The 21812-nt window shown below is 60.3% G+C and overlaps 1 protein-coding gene across 5 annotated transcripts in view; it reads left to right on the forward strand.

The window, feature by feature from the left end:
- CENPF (centromere protein F) overlaps positions 1–21812 on the forward strand; it is a 46316-nt gene that overhangs the window by 16192 nt on the left and 8312 nt on the right. For 2 of the 5 annotated variants that reach the window (XM_060178431.1, XM_060178434.1), the window contains exons 8-13: positions 4057–4182; positions 4308–4436; positions 5089–5211; positions 12040–12175; positions 13133–15729; positions 17269–21534. In XM_060178431.1, the coding sequence (XP_060034414.1) occupies positions 4057–4182; positions 4308–4436; positions 5089–5211; positions 12040–12175; positions 13133–15729; positions 17269–21534 (7377 nt within the window). The remainder of the gene's footprint in view (positions 1–4056; positions 4183–4307; positions 4437–5088; positions 5212–12039; positions 12176–13132; positions 15730–17268; positions 21535–21812) is intronic. The other 3 variants (XM_060178432.1, XM_060178433.1, XM_060178435.1) reach the window with 3 other exon arrangements.

Below are 21812 nucleotides of genomic sequence, written 5' to 3' on the forward strand. Positions count from 1 at the left end.
TTTTAGAACTACTGGTAGACGAGGGGTCAGGTCTGGGGTCAACACCCCTTCCCTGCTGAGTGACACCGGCCGGCCCCCGCTGTCCTGTGGGTCGAAGCAGAGTGGGCACCTGTGGCTGTGTGTCTGGCTGGTGGTGACATAGCTTTGCTAGGAGAGGTCTGGACTCTGGGGGAGCCTTTCCCTGGGCTGCGGAAAGTGCCTGTCTGTCCTCAGGCTTCCCAAGGCCCTCCAAGGTCGCCGCTTATACCGAGCCTTTCAGCCTGCTCTGTCTGAAGGGTTTTTCTTGCTTTTGCTTTGACGCCAACATATCTGTGCTATATTTTCTTCTCTCTCCTTTTTTTTCTGGCCACCCGGGTTATCACTGGGGCTCGGTGCCAGTACTGTGAATCCGCTGCTCTTGGCAGTCATTTTTTTTTCCTTTATTATTATTATTTTTAAAAGATTTTATTTACTTATTGATGTGAAACATAGGAGGAGAGAGAAAGAACCAGGCATCACCCTGGTACATATGCTGCCGGGGATTGAACTCAGGACCTCATGGTTGAGAGTCCGACGCTTTATCCACTGCGCCACCTCCCAGACCACCATTATTACTTTTTTTATTTTTATGGATAGGACAGAAAATTGAGAGGGGAGAGGAAGGGAGAGAGAGAGAGAAAGACAGACACCTGAGACAGACACCTGCAGGCCTACTTTGCCACTTGTGAAGCGTCCCGCTGCAGGTGGGGAGCCGGGACTCAAACCCAGGTTCTTAGGCTTAGTACTCTATGTGCTTGCCTGAGCGTGCCACCACCAAGCCCCTTCTTTTGACGTCTCTCTTTCCCCATCTCTCTCTCCCCTCTCTCTCTCTCTCTACACACACACACACACACACACACACACACACACGCACAATTGTGCTGGAAATTTATTTCTTAAATTTCTTTATTGGGGGATTAATGGTTTACAGTTGACAGTAACATACAGTAGTTTGTACATGCATAACATTTCCACGTAACAATACAGCCCCCGCTCAGTATAGTGCCGAGCTGTCTCCCTGGCCCTCTCTCTCTCTCTCTCTCTCTCTCTCTTTTAATGCAGTGACAGACAGTGAGCCCGGGGCCAGCACACCTGCACTGCCTGTCTGCTCCCTGTCTGCTGTCAGCCTCACCTGTTAAGTGGAGCTGATCTAGCTGGAACCCACTCCATAGTCTTTAGTGAACGTGCACTATTTAAAAAATAGGGTTTTTAAAAAATATATATGTATATATTGTGCTATCTACCCCCCAGAAGAGTAGATATTTATTTATTCTCTTTTGTTGCCCTTGTTGTTTTATTGTTGTTGTCGTTGTTGTTGGATAGGACAGAGAGAAATGGAGAGAGGAGGGGAAGACAGAGAGGGGGAGAGAAAGACAGACACCTGCAGACTTGCTTCACGGATCGTGAAGCTTTTCCCCCAGCAGATGAGGAGTGGGGGCTTGAACCCGGGACCTTGTGCTCCACCTGCAGCTTCTGTAGGACGTCTAAGGAGCCCTGCTGTCAGTGTTTTCAAGCCTTGGGGTGCGCACAGCCTTGGGCAGAGCTGGGGTGCAGCGCCCACACTTCACAAGCAGCACAGGGCGGGTCCCAGCGCAGGGTGTTTGGGGTACAGTGGAGCACTCCTGACCCCTAGTGGCCACATGCGGTCACAGGCCGTGTCTGGGTAACATCAGACCCACACTGAACAATTGAACTAAAATGTAAATTCCAAATAGAAGACCCCTCTCTCTGCTGTTGGCCTTGAGAGCACCCTCAGTGCCCGGGGCCTTGCCTGGAAAGGTGCCGCAGTTCGCAGCCGTGGCAGCAGAGGGAGCCGTGGCCTCACTCACATGTGCCAGCCTAGCTGTTCCCCGAGGAGCCTTAGCCCACGGGGTCTCCCACGCCCCTGGGGCTGGGAGTCCTGCCTAGCGCGCTGTTCAGTGCCTCCCGGGATGTGCCAACACACTCCAGAAACATCTGCCAAAGGGCTGGCGAGATGGCCTAGCGGTCACGCAAAAGACACTCGGGCCCGAGGCCCCCAGAGGCCACCACACGCCAGAGCTGAGCAGGGCTCTGGGGAAGAAATGCTCCCTTGTCGGATCCATCATCTACATCTCTCTCTTTCTCCTTTTGTTTTTATCTTTTAATTAATTTTCTTATATTTATTATTGGATAGCAACAGAGAGAAATTGAGAGGGGAGGAGACAGAGAAGGAGAGAGAGACTCCTGCAGCCCTGCTTCAACGCTCGTGAAGCTTTCCCCCTGCAGGCGGGGACTGGGGCTTGAACCCGGGTCCTTGCGCGCTGCAACGTCATACACGTTTGTCTCTGTGAGCTTTTTCCTTGGGGATTTAAAAGGCCAGAAGAGTAAGTGATGACAAAGGTGTCTTCCCGTCCAAGAGGACAGGTCAGCTGGGGCCTCATGTCCCAAACTCCGTCTGTGCTTTCCTGCTGTTGATCTGACAACGGTCCACAGCACTGTGAGAGTTAGGAGTGTAGGTGCCCGTGTGAGAACACGACCAGCTCCCCGCACCCCCAGCGTCCCCGTTCTAGCCTGAGACCCTCCACCCCCACCACCCCGGCTCTGCGCCTGGGTCCTGGTGTCGGCAGGCCTTTCTGCTCTGTGCACCTCGGAGAGCTGCTAATTGGTGCCGGAGGGAGAGGTCCGCCGCTGAGGGGCCCATGCTGGTGATACCTTCCCCCCAGGTCTCAGGTGACTCTCTAAACGAGGCTCTAATGAGTGTCGGGGTCGCTGCCTAATTGGGGCCGCCTTGTTTTAGACTAGGCCTCTCCCCCAGCCGCGCCCCCCACCCCGGGCTCCCTGGCGACTCTGTTGGGCTGAGTTAGGATGGGTGCACTGTGGCGGGCAGGTGCTGAGGACTGACTCTCAGCCCTTTGGGATTCAAGGCCATTTAGTCCCCCCCCCCTTTTTTTTTTTTTTTTTGCTGGGGCTCGGAGCCTGCAACATGAATCCACCGCTGCTGGAGACTATTTTTTTTCCCCCTTTTGTTGCCCTTGTTGTGGTTATTATTGTTGTTGATGATGTCATTCGTTGTTGGATAGGACAGAGAGAAATGGAGAGAGGAGGGGAAGACAGAGGGGGAGAGAAAGACAGACACCTGCAGACCTGCTTCACCGCCTGTGAAGCGACTGCCCTGCAGGTGGGGAGCCGGGGGCTTGAACCGGGATCCTTACGCTGGTCCTTGTGCTTTGCACCACATCCCCCCCTTTTTTTAATTGTTGTTGTTGTTGTAGTTATTGTTGTTATTGATGTTGTTGTTAAATAGGACAGAGAAAATGAGAGGAGGGGAAGACAGAGAGGGAGAGAGAAAGACAGACACCTGCAGACCTGCTTCACCGCCTGTGAATCGACTCCCCTGCAGGTGGGGAGCCAGGGGCTCGAACCCGGGATCCTTTTGCCGGTCCGTGCGCTTCGCGCCACGTGCGCTTAACCCGCTGCGCTACCGCCCAACTCGCTCAACTTGGCTTTTTGGAAAGGGCATCTTAAATTCTTGATGATGTTCACATCTTGCAAATCATTTCGACGCTGCCTGAAAGGAGGAGAAACATTCTCTGGGTGGGGACAGGCTCTGGGGAGCCATGACCCCTCTGGAGATTTCAAGTCACGTCCTTCCGTTTTGCTGGGGGATGAGAGCAGGAGAGACAGAGCAGGAGAGTCACCTGTGCACAGCACTGCTTCACAGCAGCTCCACACTTCTCCCCTTCAGGTGGTGGCCAGAGACTCGAACCTGGGTCCTCACGCCTTCAACACCTGCGCTCTATTGTGTCCCCCGCCTGTGCCCCCTGAAGGCCTCCTCGTTTCTCTCCTCTTCCTCCTCCTCCTCCTCCTCCCTCGCACAGATCACGACGCTTCGCCTCTTTGCCTGGTGGCCACATGTGAGCTTCGCGGCCGCCGCATGGACACTCTGGCTTTGGGCTTCGGGCTTTGGCTCACAGCCCCTACCCCGCTTTTAGGAGGCGCGCGTCTCGGTGGTGTGCCCACCGGACCAGGTCTCAGAGACGCCGGCCGGTCACCGCCTGTCTTTGTCATTGTTGTTAGGGCGAGGCCCTGGAGCAGAAGCTGAGGAAGCTGACAGAAGACCTGAGCTGTCAGCGGCAGAACGCCGAGAGCGCCAGGTGTTCCCTGGAGCAGAAGCTCAAGGAGAAAGAGAAGGAGTTTCAGCAGGTGAGGCCCAGGGCTGGGTTCGATCCCCAGCACCACCGGAAGCAGGAGTTGAGTGGGTGTTCTGATCACGTGCAAACAATAAGGAGGAGAGACTGTCGTCAGTCTGATGGGGGCCCCCCTTGCAGGAACTCAACTGTCAGCAGCGCGCCTTCCAGGCTCTGGCCCAGGAGGGCACCCAGGTGAAAGCCCGGCTCACGCAGGAGCTGCAGCAGGCCAAGAGTAGCCGCGATGGCCTGCAGGCAGAGCTGGACAAGGTGGGCCGTGCCCTCCCCTCCTCCCTCCTCCCCGTCCCTCCCCCCTGCCTGCCCCTCCCCTCCCCCTGCCCACCACGAAGTCTCCTGCTGCCACCCTTGGTCCTTTCTGAAGCATTTGTACAGATGGTTCTTTACCTGTCATGTATGTGATAAATCTCTCCTCTCTCCTCTCACTACATTTTTTTTGTGTGTTTGTTGTTTATTATCATTTTATTTACTTTTCTATTCTTTAATTTTTTTTTTTATTGCCATCAGTGTAGGCTCAGTGTCCACATGATGAATCCCTTTATTATCATCATCATTCTTCCTTTCTTTTTTATTTGATAGGACAGAAAGAAACTGAGAGGGAAAGGGGCAGATAGAGAGGGAGAGAGAGACACCCGCAGACCTGCCTCACTGCCGGCGAAGCGTCCTCCCCTCCCCGCAGGTGGGGCTCCAGGGCTCACGCTCAACGTGGCGCACCGCCGCCCGGCCCCCACTTCTAGCTCTTTGGTGGCTTCGTCCCGAGCCCAGCCTTTCTGCTGTCCGTGCTGCCCCCCAGTGCTTGGTAGCCCTGGCCCCAGCTGAGGCGGCCCCGCGTCTCGATGGAGAAAGTGGACGATGCGGTTTTCCTGAGAGCGCTGAACGAGAGGTGGGACTGTTCTCTTCTCAGGTGACCTCGGCGAAGCAGCAGCTAGAACAGAGCTTGGAGGAGTGGAAACAGAAGTCGCACAGAACTGAGCAGGCTCTGCAGGGGAGCCGGAACAGGGAGAAGGACCTGCAGGGAGAGGCTGAGGTGAGCGGGGACCACGCCGGCAGCACTGTGCACGGGCTCCTGCAGACCTCCACTCCCACTTGCCCTGATGGACCGTGACCGACTCTCTGCTTTTTTTTTTTTCCTGCCTGCAGTCAGATAGTCCTAGTGATGAGAGGGGAGCCCATCTTGTCTTGAGAGCACATGCTGCCTTTATTTCTTTATTATCTTTACGTACTGGACAGAGACAGCCAGAAATCAGGAGGGAAAGGGGAGAGAGAGAGTGAGAGAGACAGAGAGACAGACGCCTGCAGCCCCGCTGTACCACTCACAAAGCTTTCCCCCTGCAGGTGGGGACCGGGGGCTCAAACCCGAGTCCTTGTGCATTGTGACACGTGCGCCGCCACCCGGCCCCTTTGTTTATTTATTTATTTATTTGTTTATTTGGCACTGGGAATTGAAACCATGGCCTCCACTTTTTCCCCCTTTTGTTGCCTTTGTTGTTGTAGCCTTGTAGTTATTGTTGTTGTTGATGTTGTTGTTGGATAGGACAGAAAGAAATGGAGAGAGGAGGGGGAGACAGAGATGGGGAGAGAAAGGCAGACCTGCTTCACCACCTGTGAAGCGACTCCCCTGCAGGTGGGGAGCCGGGGGCTCGAACCGGGATCCTTACGCTGGTCCCTGTGCTTTGTGCCATGTGCGCTTACCCGCTGCGCTGCCGCCTGACCCCTGGCCTCCACCTTCGTAACACGACAGAGATCCTTCCCCAGCCCACTGTCATTTGCTGTCTGTCCCTAGAGACCATAGCATTGCCCAGTGTCCATAAAGCTCCCTCAGTGCTGCACACATGCTGCCTTGTCGTGCTGGGGACACAGCGCAGGGCCTCACCACAGGCGGCCATGAACTCTCTACCAACTGAGCCATCTCCTGACCCCAAATTAAAAACAAACAAACAAAAAAAACCTTGAATTGCTTTAGGTCTCCTGGGAGGTAGGAGGGAAGGAGGGAGGGCATTTCTCAGTGGAAAGAAACAAAATTGGTGTTGGTTGAGAAAACTGAGAGAGGTAACAGAATTAACAAAGAGTTTCTCCACTAAAAGCGACACAGAAAGCCAAGTGGCCCTAAAAGCTGTGGCTTTGGCTTCCACGACTGGCAGCGGCCTGGGGTCTGTGACCCAGGGGGGGACCAGCGCCCACCCTCCCCACCTGCATGGGGACCGGGGACAGCTGGCTCTTGCTCTCCCGGCTGGGTTTTTATCCTCTCTGTCTTTAATTTGGCTCCTCTCTGAATTTGTCTAGCGGCCTGGAGTTTATTTTAAAGAGCTTAATTAAGAGCCACTTAGGGACAGTTAATAGGCTGCGTCTTTGCTGAGCCCGGGGGTCAGCTCATCTCTGGTGGGGGGTGTGACTCCTCCAGGGTCACGGGACGGTGTCGCTTCCCCGAGCCCTGGGGCTGCTCGGCCACTTTCCAGCCTATTGGTGGAAAATTGCCTTTTAAATCCTACCCCCTCGAACAGGTATTTATTCATCCAGACAAATAGGCCTCTCGCCCCCCTCCTCTCTGGCTTGAAAAAGTATGGGAGGTTGTAAAGTCACATCTGTCAACAGCAGAGAGGCGACGGAGATAGCCAGCCAGTTTGTGTGTGTGTGTGTGTGTGTGTGTGTGTGTTGGGGGGGCTGTTGTGCTGCTGGGGGGCCGGGGAGCCCCCTGCCACCCATGGGGAGATGCCTCCTTCCGGCTGATGATTCCAGCAGCGAACGTTTTCTGATGGAAGCGTTTGTTTCAGCAAAACAAATGTTTGCCTTTTGGCCAGTGGGGACCCACCAGCAGATGCTCTGCGAATGCTGCCACGGCCGTGTCTGGTGGAGGCAGTTTGTAAAAGCCATCACCGGGCAAGGAGCTTCCAAACGCGCCCCCGGCAGTTGGCATGGCCCCGAGCAGGTGGGCACGACCTCGCAGGTGTCGGCTGGCGGGCCCAGCCCCGCACTCTGGGCGCGAGGACGGGAGCCGTTGACAGCGCGGGGCCCGGGGCGCTGATGGAGAGCCGGTTATCATCTGTGCCCGCGCGGCCTGTCCCTTCTGCAGAGGAGGAGGCTGAGGGTTGAGCCAGCTCCTGCATTTTGGCCCCAAATGAAGACCAGGAGAGATCTGGCCGGTCATCGAGGGGGATGACCTGGCAGCCACACATTGGCCGGTGGCCTTAGCGCGGGCAAGCTGAGGGTCGCCCTCCTGCCCCCGGCCTGCTGTGGCACCTGAGCGCAGAGGCTCACCCTCTCTGAGCCTGGCTGTCCATCACATGAGGGACCAGAGAGCCCACCCGCCTCTGCAGGGCCACACAGAGGACTCAGGCAAGCTCTGTGGACAGGGGTCAGACCCAGGCCCGGTGCAGACTGCTCCCAGGAGGCTGCTGGCTCTCGGCTCTGGTTTCCCAGCTGGGATGTCCATGTTCCTTCTCCTTCTTTGTTAGGAGATTTATGTAATGCGAGAGAGAGAGGAGGAGGGGAATTGAGATCGAGATCCAAGCCGCACTGTGCCACCTGTGGTGCCAGGGACTGAAGCCAGGGCCTCAGGTGTGTAAAGACCCCCTTCCCCGCCCCCCACACAAACCACGTTTCATTGTTTTGTTTTGTCGTCCCTGGAGCTTCACAACTGCAGGCTGACTTTCAGATAAGGAGAGAGTCAGGGCTGGGGGTGTAGAGGGGGGAGAGAGAGGCAGAGGGAGAGGGAGAGACCACAGCACCAAAGCCTCCTTGTGGGCTGGGGCTCGAAGCTGACAGAGCACACAGGAGGGGGTGGGGGCACCTTGCTCACACAGCTGCATCTTTTTTGGTTTTTTTTGTGTGGGCACGTGGGGGGGTTTGGTCCCTGGGACGTCAACCCTCTGGCCTGATTTTTTTTTAAATTTCTTTATTGGGGAATTAATGTTTTACAGTCAACAGTAAATACAATAGTTTGTACATGCATAACATTTCCCAGCTTTCCACATAACAATACAACCCCCACTAGGTCCTCTGTCATCCTTCGTGGACCTGTATTCTCCCCACCACCCACCCCAGAGTCTTTTACTTTGGTGCGATACGCCAATTCCAGTTCAGGTTCTACTTGTGTTTTCTCTTCTGATCTTGCTTTTCAATTTCTGCCTGAGAGTGAGATCATCCCGTATTCATCCTTCTGTTTCTGACTTATTTCACTTAACATGAATTTTTCATGGTCCATCCAAGGTCAGCTGAAAACGGTGAAGTCACCATTTTTAACAGCTGAGTAGTATTCCATTGTGTATATAGACCATAACTTGCTCAGCCACTCATCTGTTGTTGGACACCTGGGTTGCTTCCAGGTTCTGGCTATTACGAATTGTGCTGCCAAGAACATATGTGTACACAGATCTTTTTGGATGGATGTGTTGGGTTCCTTAGGATATATCCCCAGGAAGGGAATTGCAGGATCATAGGGTAGGTCCATTTCTAGCCTTCTGAGAGTTCTCCAGACTGCTCTCCACAGAGATTGGACCCATTGACATTCCCACCAGCAGTGCAGGAGGGTTCCTTTGACCCCACAACCTCTCCAGCATTTGCTGCTGTTCCCTTTTCTGATGTGTGACATTCTCACAGGAGTGAAGTGGTATCTCATTGTTGTCTTGATTTGCATTTCTCTGACAATCAAAGACTTGGAGCATTTTTTCATGTGTTTCTCGGCCTTTTGGATCTCTTCTGTGGTGAATATTCTGTCCATGTCCTCCCCCCATTTTTGGATAGGGTTATTTGTTGTCTTGTTGACTTTTTAAAAATATTTATTTATTCTTTTTTGTTGCCCTTGTTGTTTTTGTTGTTGTTGTTATTGATGCCATTGTTGGATAGGACAGAGAGAAATGGAGAGAGGAGGAGAAGACAGAGAGGGGGAGAGAAAGACAGACACCTGCAGACCTGCTTCACCACCTGTGAAGCGACTCCCCTGCAGGTGGGGAGCCGGGGGCTCGAACCGGGATCCTTACGCCAGTCCCTGTGCTTTGCGCCACGTGCGCTTAACCCATTGTGCTACTGCCCGACTCCCCCAGCCTGTTTTTTTTTTTTTTTTTAAGATAGAGAAAAACAGGAAAAGATACCACAGCTTCCTCCATGGGTGACGCATGCCAAGGGCCCCATGCTTCCTTCCCTGCTGCGTCCTCTGCCCCCGCTCTCTCACTCCACCCGGACGCCAGCTTTCAGTCAGGGATTTAGGTGTCTCCTTGACAGGCCTCATTTTGTTGGCCGCACAGGGGTGTGCTCAGCTCGCTGCCCCATCGCCACAGAGAATTCTTGGGCCAGTCGGAGCCGTGATGCTTGTCCTCCTGAGCCTGCCGGGCCTGCACTGGCCACACATCCTGGCTGTAGAGACGCGCTTGCAGAGCTGATGCCAGAGCACAGAAAGGCCTGATCATATTCCCTCTGAGACGTCAGGACAGATGGACAGAGACAGACACGGGCGTCAATGGCCCCTTCCGCCCCGCTCCTGTCCTGACCCATCTTTGTGCTGCTCCCTGCCCCCAGCCCCAGATGGGCACGACCCGTGATCTGACTGACATGCTTTGGGCAGGAAGACCCTTCGTACGTGGCACAGCCAGTGCACCACGTCAGCCCAGGTGGTGGGTTTACTTCCCACCCCGCTCACTGGGCGGTGACACGCAGGGACGCCCATAGGGGCCTCCTTGTCCCTTCCCAGCACTTCAGGGCCTCTCCCTCTCACCTCTGTGATCCTGCTCTCTCTGATGAGTCTGCACCTGAGGAACAAGCTGGCGGTTACAGGCCCGACCTTGGAGGCCAGGTCTCGCCATTCATCCCCGTGCAGAGGGCCAGGCTCACCCCCCAGCCCCCAGGCAGGAGATCCCACTCAGAAGCTGACAGATGAGTGTGACGGGTCAGTGCGGGCCGGGGGGCGCAGGGTCAGGACGGGGCCGAGCCCCGTGCTCCTGCCTTGCTTGCATAATGAAGTGAACACAGACGCAAAGCCGCCAGCTGCCAGCACGCTTCCCAGCCGCTTCCCAGCCTCTGCCTGAGCCTGGCTCCCCCGGCCCCGGCTTGGCTACGCTGCCCCGGCGCCCATCTGCTGGTAGTTGGAGCCCGCCGGCTACGGGCAGCCTTCCAGCTCCCTGTGCCAGGCCATCTGCCCTCTCCTTGCGCCCGGGTTCAAGAGGCTGGGCCTTAATTGTTTCCTTGAGATTCTGAGTCCCCCCCCCCCCCCTTTCCGGAGGACTGTTTTCAAAAGTATCATCTTTTAGGGGGAGTGTTCTTATACATATGCCTTCTTCTCAATCTGAGGACATGAGGTGCTTGTCCTGATGACCTCTCCCTGCTCGCCTGGCCCAGAGGGAGGTGTCCCCTTAGGAGACACCTTCTCGCTGATAGGCCACTGAGGGTGGCCCAGTCAGTGGTGGAGGGAGGGACGGAGAGGGTGTGGCGCTGTGCCCGTCTCCTGGGGCCCATAGGCAGAGAGAACCCCTCTGGGGCCTCGGACGCCTCAGCCTTGTGCCCGACAGGCTAACCTGGGAAGCACCCCAAGAGCCCCTGGTGGGTGCCGGCTCACCCTGGGGTGGTCTGCAAGCGCCTGCTCCCACACCCTGCACCCGGGGCGCTCCTCTGCTAGATGTATCGAAGGTCATCGTTCAGATGAAGGCGTCACTGTGCCATGCCGGTGACAGTTTCCACTGAGGGCTGGGGGTGGCTCAGAGCTGGCGCTTACCCTATGTGAGGCCGGAGGTGGGATACTGGGCTCTGTGTTTCTGGTGCACAACACAGTTCACTCCTTGGCTGCTGCTTCTGTGAGAGAGAAAGAGAGAGAAGGGAGAGAGAGAGAGAGAGAGAGAGAGAGAGCGCGCGCAAGCGAGCTGGGGACAAAGGCAGCACAGCCCCAGCCCCAGAGTTCCTGCCTCTGGCCTGTCTGGCCCCACATTTAAAGAAAGGAAAAAGGTCGACAGGACGTCACAGAGGTTCAAGAGAGCAGCGGTCTGGCTTCCGTGACTGCAGAAAAGGCGGCCCCACTGAAGGGGACCGGCCTGTCACGGGAGCTTCTGGTTCCCGTCTCATCTGTTCCTTCAGGCGGGATGGGAGCTGGGAGCCTGTGCGTCTGCGGGAGGGCTCACTGGCGGAGTTGGTTTCTTCTCGTGACCTAAGTCACACGACTGGAGGTGACGGGATACTGCAGACGCAGGCTGTGGTCAGACTGAGCTCCCCCAGGCCTTGTTTTCCCACTCCACGCCAAGTTCTTCAGACAAAAAGACAGAGGGGGAAGAGAGGCCATGCCACTGGTGCCACCCCTCCCATTGCTGTGGAGACTGGGCTCAAACCTGGGCCTCACGGGTGTGCCCTCTTGCTGGCCGGAGTTTCGTGTTTGACTCCGTCGTCCCCCAGCTGTGGAGCACGTGCTGGCTTGATGCGAGTCCGTGTCTCTCCATTCTGGCTCTGAGGGACAGTGCCCCCCCCCCCCATAACCACCTCCACGTGCGCCGGGCTAGCCTGAGGGGGCTTCTTCCCAGCATGTGCTTTCTGGGTTGGAGAGAACTCGACCAGAGCCAACCTAGGCTGCTGCTTACTCAGCGACGCGGGAGAAGAATCAGGAACTCCCGTGGCTGAGCAGGAAGGCAGTGCGATGTTTATTGATTAGAAAAAACTGCCTTTTATATCATCTGAGGCGGAAGTGGCAGATGGGGAAAAGGGAATGGGTAGGAGAGTGGGTAGAGAGAAGAAAAAGAGGCAAAGAGCAAGCTACCATCTGACCAGTGGGTCTTAAACCAGTGCCCTGCAGGCAGGGTGGGTCTCAGGCAAAACAGCGATCACGTAAACAGACCACAGCTCGGAGCGTGGAGCTGGCGTAATGCCCAACGCTTGTGTGTCCCAGGAAGCCAAGAAGGAAGTCGCCCTCCTCAGGAGCCAGTGGGAGCACAGGGCCGGGGAGCTGCGCTGCCTGGAGGCGGAGCTGAGGACGGCCCAGCAGGGCTGGAGCCAGAGCCGGGCCCAGGCCGAGGAGCTGAGGGGTAAGTGCACCCCCTCCGTGCCGCTTCTTCAAGCCCCCCAGACACCTCTGGATGTGTGGTGCTGTGCTGGGGACTGAACCGGGCCCTCGGGCATGCGGTGTGCACTGCTTCACATGCCCAGTGCCAGGGGAGGAACCCAGGGCCTTGTACAAGCACCATTCTGCCGGGCTGCCTTCCACGCCCGCCTCCGGGCTGTGGGCCTGGCCGGGGTGGTGGACAGATGTGAGCATCCCCGAGACATCAGGCTCCCTCTGCTGGGCTAGCTTCGCGGGCGGGAGAGAGAGACGACCAGGGACTCATGGCTGAGTGGTACGCAGTTCAGTCTTTATTCATGTGGAACGCAGCGTAATCTATCTCTGATCACAATCTTGTCCTTATATATCCTGGGGCTGCCAGTGCAGATCAGCTTCTAGGCTCTCTCCAGAGCCTGTTAGAGAAGGAAGTCCTGGTGAAGTGCTTCTGACAGTTCTGGTGACAGAGCAGCCGTGTGTGTGTGTGTGTGTGTGTGTGTGTGTGTGTGTGTGTGTGTGTGTGTGTGTGTATACTCGCCAAGTAGGGTGGAAACAGGATGTGACGTAGAGAGGGTGGAGCAAAAAGAGATTGGTGGAAATCAGGGTGTGACAAGGAGAGGGGGCAGAGCAAAGAGAGAGTATGAACCAGTGGGATTAAACCAATGCCCTGGAGGCAGGGCGGTGCTTAGTTAACAGTGGTTATGTAAATAGAATACAGTGTTAAGCAGGGGGATTAAACCAATGAAACAGAAGGGGTCTTAGAAGCAGAATTTAGAAGCAGACCAACATCCCTCCCTGTGGGGTGGGTGAGCCTCACTTCAGGGCTGCTGCCCTCACGTGTTCTAGGGGTTCAGCCATTGTAGAAGGATGTATTTGAAGTGCGAGCCCTCGGAAAACAAAAGCCGTGTGCGTCTGTGTGTCTGTGTGTCTGTGTTCTTTCCACCAGTGAAGAGCATGTCACAGGAAGCGTCCCTGAGGGAGCTGCAGGAGAAGCTCGACCAGCAGCAGGGCTCTGCGGCCTCCGAGAAGCTGGAGCTGGCCCTGGCCGAGCTGCAGACTCAGTGGAGCTGCTCCCAGGACCTGCTGAGGAAGAGGGAGCATCACATTGAGCAGCTGAACGGCAAGCTGAGCACGGCCGAGAGGGAGTCGGAGGCCCTGCTGGGCGTCCTGGAGTTGCAGAGGAAGGAGCTGGAGGCGCTGAAGGAGGAGGCGGCCCAGCTCTCCCGCTGGAAGAGGGACAAGGAGCAGCTGCTGCTCCAGGTGACGGCCGAGAGGGACAGCCTGCAGAGCAAAGGCCAGGAGTACAGCGAGAGGGTGGCCGCGCTGGAGATGGCGGGTGAGAGCCTCGAGGCCCAGGTGCGCGGCCTCCAGGGCGAGGCGGAGGGCAGGGCAGCGGAGCTGGAGGCCCAGCAGCGGGCATGCGGGGAGCTGCGGCGGCTGGCCGAGGAGCACAGGGAGGAGGCGGAGCGCACGGGCGCCAGGGCGGCACAGCTGACCCAGCAGGTGGCGGACCTGGAACAGAGGGTCAGGGACCTGTTGGCGGAGATGGCCGACAGAGACCGGAGCTGCCAGGACCTGCGCGCCGAGCTCGACGCCCTCCGGAGCCTGCCGCCGCCCGAGAGTGCTCCCGCAGGGACCAGGGACTCCTGGGACGGGCCGCCGGCCAGGCGTGCTCCCTCCACAGATGCAGACGCCGCGGCAGACGAGGCGGGCAGCCGGCCAGACAGAGTCACCTCGCCGGAGCGGCGTGAGCAGCTGGTTCCCGTGATGGGGGACACTGCGGGGGACCTCCAGACAGCGGAGCCGGAGCACCAGAGCCAGACGGCCGAGGTGACCCAGGGCGCCGGCGGGCTGCAGGTGGCCCCGGAGAGCAGGGACGCAGAGCAGGCCGGCAGGAGAAGCAACCTGCAGCTGGGGGAGGCCCTGAGGGCGCTGCAGGAGCTGCAGGAGCTGCAGGAGGCGTGGGGCTCCGAGAGGAAGCTCCTGGAGGCCGAGGCTGCCCGGAAGGACGAGCACATGGCTGAGCTGGCCGCCCAGCACTCGCAAGAGAAGCTCTCGCTCCTGCGCCGCTGCGAGGAGGCCGGCCAGGCCTTGGAGGAGCTCTGGGGGGAGCTGAGGGCCGCCCGGGAGCACGGCGCCCAGCTGGAGGGCCTGTGTGAGGACAGGCTGCGGGCGCTGCAGCGGCTGGAGGAGGCCTTTGCGGCCGAGCAGCGGGCCCGTGAGGCTGCACTGCCAGAGGCCGACGCCCTGCGGCGGGAGATCCGGGCCCTGGAGGAGGCAAGGCACGAGCTGCAGACGGAGGCGCGGGCCCTGCAGTTGGAGAACGAGCAGCTGCGGGCCCTCCTGTTGGCGGAGCACGAGCTCTCGGGCCTGGAGCCCAACATCGAGGGTCCCGGGGACTCTGGGAGCAGGTGCGGTGGCCACAGCCCCCCGGACGGCGAGGACGATGCTGCGGCTGGGCCTCCCGCTCGCCTGGAAGCCCAGGTGCGATGCCTGGGGCAGGAGGGGCTGCGGCCGCAGCTGCCGGCCACAACGGAGCTTGGCCCTCTCCGTGGGCCACCAGCGGAGAGCAGCCACCACACAGACTCCGAGGACGGGGACAAGGAGCCGCCGGGAAGCCAGGGCGTCAGGGCGGAGCAGCTGGTAGAGCTGCAGACGGCCTGTGACTCGCTGCGTGAAGAGAAGGCACGGCTGCTCTCCCAGCTCAGTGATGCCAGGGCCCACTGTGTGTCGGCCACCAGCCACCTGGCAGGAGAGGTGGACAGGCTGGTGGCCCAGGTGCTGGGCAGAGAGGACGGCTCCCTCTCTGGGCCGCAGGGCCAGCCGGAGGCAGCCGCCCCGGGCTCCTGTGAGTCCCTGGGCTTGGTGGCTGAGGAGGTGCAGGCCCGCTTTGCGGGGCTCCTGGAGAAGGTGGCGTCCCTGCAGAGGGAGCTCGGGCCCCTGCTGGAGCGGCACTGGCAGACGCGTGCCCTCACGGCCCAGCCGCAGTCCCGCCTGGACACCGGCCCGGGGCCTGGGGACGGCTGCTGCGTGTCCCTGTCCTCCCCCCGTACCCCCGGCAGTCCTCGGCTCAGGAGTCCGGAAGACCCTTCCTGCCGAGACCCAGAGCGGCTTGGAGGAGCGTCCACTCCAAGCGGCCAGGCCGGACGTGATCAGGCCCATGGGCACCAGGCGGGGGACGCGGGCCTGGAAGATGGCCCGCCCTGCGGGGAGGCCCCATGCGTGCTCCTGGAGGAGATGGAGCGTCTGTGCCGGGCACGCCTGCAGGCCCTGCGGTGGCTGGAGGAGCAGGAGGCCGGAGGGAGGGCCCCGGAGCTGCGGGCACAGGAGCTGGAGCACCTGCTGGGGGCGCTGGAGAGCCTGCGGGCGCAGCAGCTGGCGGAGAGTGAGCGCTGGCGGCAGAGGCTGGCGCGCGTGACCCAGGACCTGGCGGCCGAGCGTCTGCACACGGAGCACCTGGCGTGGGAGCTGGAGGCCGCTCGGCTGCAGTTCCAGGGCCTGGACCTGAGCTCCCGCTCCTGGCTGGCCGCAGACCTGGAGGACGTGAGTGCAGGGCCCTGTGGCCTCCACACCCTCCCCCACCCCCTTCCAGACCCAGGGGCAAGGACGCTGCGGCCCTGGAGCTCTTCCTGATGCCATTGAGCTTCCCGTGTGGCACCAGGGTTTGAACACAGGGCCTGCTGGGTGTGCTATCCTTCAACCCCCAGTTGATGATGGTTTGAGCACAGAGAGGCAGAACAGACCTGAGGATTTGTGAGCAGAAACACAAGAGTTGAGGAATATGGAGAATCTGCTTTGGGAGGGGGCAGATTTCAGTGAAGGCCTTTAATCCCAATTCATGGGGCATGCTTAAAGGGGCTTCGAATCTGGAGGAAATTAGAACATCATGGAGTTTATTCACTCTGAGTTAGTGAAGTCATGCTTGAGTCCCAGAACTTATCTAGTTTAAGCCTTTACATATTTCCTTTCTTCTTCACTTTTTTTTCTATTTTTATTGGATGGGACAGAGAAATTGAGAGGGGGCCTTAGAGAGGGAGGGAGAGAGAGAGAGAGGCCTGTAGCCCTGCTTCACCACTCATAAACTCTCACCCATGCAGGTGGGGAACAGGGCCTGAGACCCGGGTCCTTGCTCATGGTAACAGATGTGTCCCCGCCACCCCCACCCCCCTGCGCAGGGCCCCCTACACCATTTTTTAAAATTCTTTTTCCTTCAGAGATTTATGTATCAAGAAAGACGAGATCTGGGAGCTGAGCTGGGAGCTGTGCCTGTGTGTCTGCGACCTCACAGAGGCTGAACTAGCCCGCCCCACCCCAAGCCCCGGCCTAGGAATTCAGGCCTCTCCTGACCACTTTAATGCCACAGAGTTGGTCATGAAAGCGAAATCTATTATTGAATCATTTCTTTGCAACTGTGAAATAACCGTTTCCTTACTGGACGCACAGTTGCTCAGCTTTTTAGAACCTCGTTCATCCAGGCCGACCCGCTGAATTCGGCGTCACCACCCAGGGCACCGGCCAGTGCTTTTGTGTGTGATGTGTGTGATTTGTGTGTGTGATGTGCTGGCTGCGTGGTCACTCCCAACAGGCCCCGTGGTGCGGCCCCCGGGCCCCGGGTCTGACCAGGACCCCGTCTCTCAGTGGCATTATGGAGTTTGCTTTCCTTCTCCTTGCGTTTCCAAAGGCAGCGTCTCTACTTAGGCCGCCTGGAGGACTCTGAGCTCACACACTACAGAGCCGACCCCAGGGCCTCGTCCAGGTCCGAGGCTCCCCCACTGCCTCCCCCGTGGGCCACACTCACTGGCTGTCGTGTTGGCAGAGGCGGGAGGCTGGCTTCTAGGAAGTCACGGTCGAGTCCATTTTGTTTTTGACTTTTCTGACGGAGGAGGGCTCGTCCCCTGCTGCGTGTGCAGCTCAGGGTCAAGCCCTGGCACCAGATGGCCACTGTGCTGCGGTGTCTCAACCCCACACCCTGAGTGAGACAGCAGCCCGAAGTGGTGAGCTTGTAGGATTGTGAGTCCCCGGCACCACAGAAGCAGATAGTGTGAATAGACGTGTAAAGCACCCCACCCCTCTGTATTCCAGGCTCTGCGGGGCGGAGACGATAGCCACGGAGCCCGTGAACCAGAAGTGCGTGTTTTAGAAGCTGGACAGGGGACGGCACCGCCTGGCGGTCACCAGGTTTCTGAGGACACCCAGGGAGTTGAGATGGAGGAGACAGCCGTCTCTGGAGCAGGCCACCCGTCGGGAGAAGAGAGCCTGGGAGACAACCGGCGGTCCCCGGTGGCTGGCCGAGCCCAGCGTGGTTCCGAGGACAGTGCTGAACCGTCCCTGCCTGATCCTTGTGCCTCGGACCCCCAGGACCTGCCGGAGAGCCGGGCCTCCCTGCAGCTGCGTCTGCGAGAGGCCGAGGGGGAGAAGGAGCGGCTGCTGCAGGTGCTGCGGGAGCAGGAGCGCAGGCTGGGCGGCCTTCTGCGGACGAGGCAGCTGCAGGATGCCGGCCAGGCCTCCGGACAGCTGGCGGAGGCGCTCAGGGAGGCAGCCACAGGTCTCTGTCTCCGTGGGGACGTGAGCACAGAGGAGGACGGGGCCCCAGCCCTGATCGAGGCCTGGGAGGAGACAGCTGCAAGCCTGGGTGGTGCCGAGGGCCTCCCTCCCAGCGTGGACATGGTATCAGAGGAGGACTCGGCAGGGCATCTTGAGGAATCCCAGGCCCCAGCCCTGGCCCAGGCCAGTGTGCCATGCGAGGAGGAAGCCTCGGGCTTGGGTGACTCCACGTTCCTGCTAAGCATGGGCAGCGGCTTAAGCCTCCCTCCCAGCGTGGACATGGTATCAGAGGAGGACGGGACTGGCCAGGACCCCCGGTCCCCAGCCCAGGCCAAGGAGCCGCAGGAGGAGGGAGCCGAGGTCCTCCGAGCTTTCCCCTGGACCGCTGACCTGGAGCCAACTCGGGCAGAGGCAGCTGGTGAGAGCCCACCCAGGCCAGTTGCCCGCCTGCAGGAGGGCTGCAGCATGGCCGGCACAGGGAGACACCAGGCCCCGTGCCCGCAGGAGGAGGAAACTGGGGCCCCGGGTCTGGCATCCGGACACTCAGAGGACGGGGCGTCCAAGCTGCGGGGAGAGATCGCCCGCCTGCGGGGGGACACGGAGGGCCTGCGGGCCCGGCTGGGCGCAGCAGAGCAGGCCCTGGAGGAGGCGCTGGAGGAGAAGGCTGAGGCGACCGGGCGGCTGAGCTCCACGCGGGAGGAGGTGAGGCAGCTGCGGGCCGGCATGGAGAGGCTGCGAGTGCGCATCGAGGCCGACGAGCGCAGGCGGCGGGGCGGCGAGCGCCAGAGGGACGCCCTGCAGGAGCGGCTGGAGCGGCTGGAGCGGGAGCTGCAGGCCGCCGAGGAGCAGCAGGAGCTGGCCATTCTGGACGCCGAGAGCGCCCGGGCCGAGGCCGAGGACCTCAGGGCGCGGGCGGACGGGGCGGACGCCGGCCTGCGGGCTCTGCGGGCAGAAAGGGATAGCCTGGCCCAGCGGCTCCAGGCCGCACAGGACCAGCTGTCGGAGCTGGAGGCGCCGCTGCCCGCGCTCAGGGCCCGCCTGGCAGAGACGGAGCGAGACGCAGCGCGGCGGGAGGCAGACTGGCAGGCTGCGGAGGAGAGGCTGCGGGGGCAGCTCCGAGACCTGGGCGAGGAGGTGGCGGCCTCGTGTGGCCTGCAGATCCCGGAGGCCGAGGAGGACGGGGGACAGGGCCCTGATGCGCCGGCTTGGGGTGTTCACCGGCTGAGAGAGGGCATCATGGCACTGACGGCCCGTCTCCACGCCGCGGAGCAGGAGCAGTGCCGAGTCTCGGGGAGGCTGCAGGAGGGGGAGCTGCGTGCGGGCCTGCTGCAGGGGAGAGTGGAGGAGCTGCAGAGGGAGCTGGAGGCGGCGGGCGGCGCCCAAGAACGCCTGCTGCTGGAGGCCGAGGGCTCCCGGGTGGAGGCAGAGCAGGCGGCCCTGCGGGTCCACGGCCTGGAGTCCGAGCTCGCCCAGGTCAGGTCGGAGAGGGAGACGCTCACCCAGGACCTGGAGTCACTGAGGGCAGAGGCAGAGCAGGCGGCTCTGAGGGTCCAGGGTCTGGAGTCTGAGCTCGCCCAGGCCAGGTCGGAGAGGGAGACGCTCACCCGAGACTTGGAGAAATCAGAGTCACTGAGGGCAGAGGCAGAACAGGCGGCCCTGCGGGTCCAGAGTCTGGAGTGTGAGCTCGCCCAGGCCAGGTCGGAGAGGGAGACGCTCACCCAGGACCTGGAGAAATCAGAGTCACTGAGGGCAGAGGCAGAGCAGGCGGCTCTGAGGGTCCAGGGTCTGGAGTCTGAGCTCACCCAGGTCAGGTCAGAGAGGGAGACACTCACCCAGGACCTGGAGAAATCAGAGTCACTGAGGGCAGAGGCAGAGCAGGCGGCCCTGCGGGTCCACGGCCTGGAGTCCGAGCTCACCCAGGTCAGGTCGGAGAGGGAGACGCTCACCCAGGACCTGGAGTCACTGAGGGCAGAGGCAGAACAGGCGGCCCTGCGGGTCCAGAGTCTGGAGTCTGAGCTCGCCCAGGCCAGGTCGGAGAGGGAGACGCTCACCCGAGACTTGGAGAAATCAGAGTCACTGAGGGCAGAGGCAGAACAGGCGGCCCTGCGGGTCCAGAGTCTGGAGTGTGAGCTCGCCCAGGCCAGGTCGGAGAGGGAGACGCTCACCCAGGACCTGGAGAAATCAGAGTCACTGAGGGCAGAGGCAGAGCAGGCAGCTCTGAGGGTCCAGGGTCTGGAGTCTGAGCTCACCCAGGTCAGGTCAGAGAGGGAGACACTCACCCAGGACCTGGAGAAATCAGAGTCACTGAGGGCAGAGGCAGAGCAGCAGGCAGCCCTGCGGGTCCAGAGTCTGGAGTCTGAGCTCACCCAGGCCAGGTTGGAGAGGGAGATGCTCACCCAGGACCTGGAGAAATCAGAGTCACTGAGGGCAGAGGCAGAGCAGGCGGCTCTGAGGGTCCAGGGTCTGGATTCTGAGCTCGCCCAGGTCAGGTCGGAGAGGGAGATGCTTACCCAGGACCTGGAGAAATCAGAGTCACTGAGGGCAGAGGCAGAGCAGGCGGCTCTGAGGGTCCAGGGTCTGGAGTCCAAGCTCGCCCAGGTCAGGTCGGAGAGGGAGACACTCGCCCAGGACCTGGAGAAATCAGAGTCACTGAGGGCAGAGGCAGAGCAGGCAGCCCTGCAGGTCCACGGCCTGGAGTCCGAGCTCACCCAGGTCAGGTCAGAGAGGGAGACGCTTACCCAGGACCTGGAGTCACTGAGGGCAGAGGCAGAGCAGGCGGCTCTGAGGGTCCAGGGTCTGGAGTCTGAGCTCGCCCAGGCCAGGTCAGAGAGGGAGACACTCACCCAGGACCTGGAGAAATCAGAGTCACTGAGGGCAGAGGCAGAGCAGGCGGCCCTGCGGGTCCACGGCCTGGAGTCCGAGCTCACCCAGGTCAGGTCGGAGAGGGAGACGCTCACCCAGGACCTGGAGTCACTGAGGGCAGAGGCAGGGCAGGTGGCCTTGCAGGTCCAGGGCCTGGAGTCTGAGCTCGCCCAGGCCAGTTTGAAGAGGGAGACGCTCACCCAGGACCTGGAGAAATCAGAGTCACTGAGGGCAGAGGCAGAGCAGGCAGCTCTGAGGGTCCAGGGTCTGGAGTCCGAGCTCGCCCAAGTCAGGTCGGAGAGGGAGATGCTCACCCAGGACCTGGAGAAATCAGAGTCACTGAGGGCAGAGGCAGAGCAGGCAGCTCTGAGGGTCCAGGGTCTGGAGTCCGAGCTCGCCCAAGTCAGGTCGGAGAGGGACATGCTCACCCAGGACCTGGAGAAGGAGCAGTCCCGGGTCTGCGCCCTGGAGACACGCTGTGCCTCTCTGGAGCAGCAGTTGCAGGAGATGGGCCACCTCAAGGGAGACTTGGATGCCCGGCTGCAAGAGGTGAACGAGGAGATGGCCGCCCGGGAGCAGGGCCTGGGCGTGCAGGTGGCCGCCCTGGAGGAGGACAAGGCCCGGCTGCTGCAAGGCCTCCGGGAGGCTGAGGACAACCGAGACCGTCTGCAGACCTCGCTCAGCGGCCTCCGGCGGGACGTGGAAGCAGGCAAGGCGGCGCTGGCGCTGAAGGAGGAGGAGCTCGCCGCGCTCTCCGCCCGGACCCGGGTCCGAGAGCAGCAGCTGTCCGTGGAGCTGTCGCAGGCCGCAGCGCAGAAGGCAGAGCTGGAGCGGGAGGCCCAGGTCCTGCAGGACAGCATCCAGGGGCTGCAGCAGTCCCGAGAGGCCCGGGAGCAGGAGCTGCAGCGGGCAAAGGCCGAGATCTCATCCTTGACTGAACGAGTAAGTGGCTCGGCTCCTCTGCTGTTTGCGGCTAATTCCCCCTCTCCCCTCTGGGCTTTGCCTCTCCCCTGCTCCGCTTCCCCACTGCCGCCTGGACTCGGTCTCCCCGGAGGAAAGGGGAGGTGCACTTCATGGGCTCAATGGGGTCGGCCCCCATTCATCGTCAAAGGCCAGTGAGAGCGTCGTGAGCCCGGTGACCAGCTGCATCGAAGCAGGCCAACCCCCCACCCCAACCCCCACCCCGGGATGGACCCAGCGGGCGGAGCGCCAGACTTGCG

This window comes from Erinaceus europaeus, chromosome 19 (assembly GCF_950295315.1).
Source record: "Erinaceus europaeus chromosome 19, mEriEur2.1, whole genome shotgun sequence".
Taxonomy (NCBI): Eukaryota; Metazoa; Chordata; class Mammalia; order Eulipotyphla; family Erinaceidae; genus Erinaceus; species Erinaceus europaeus.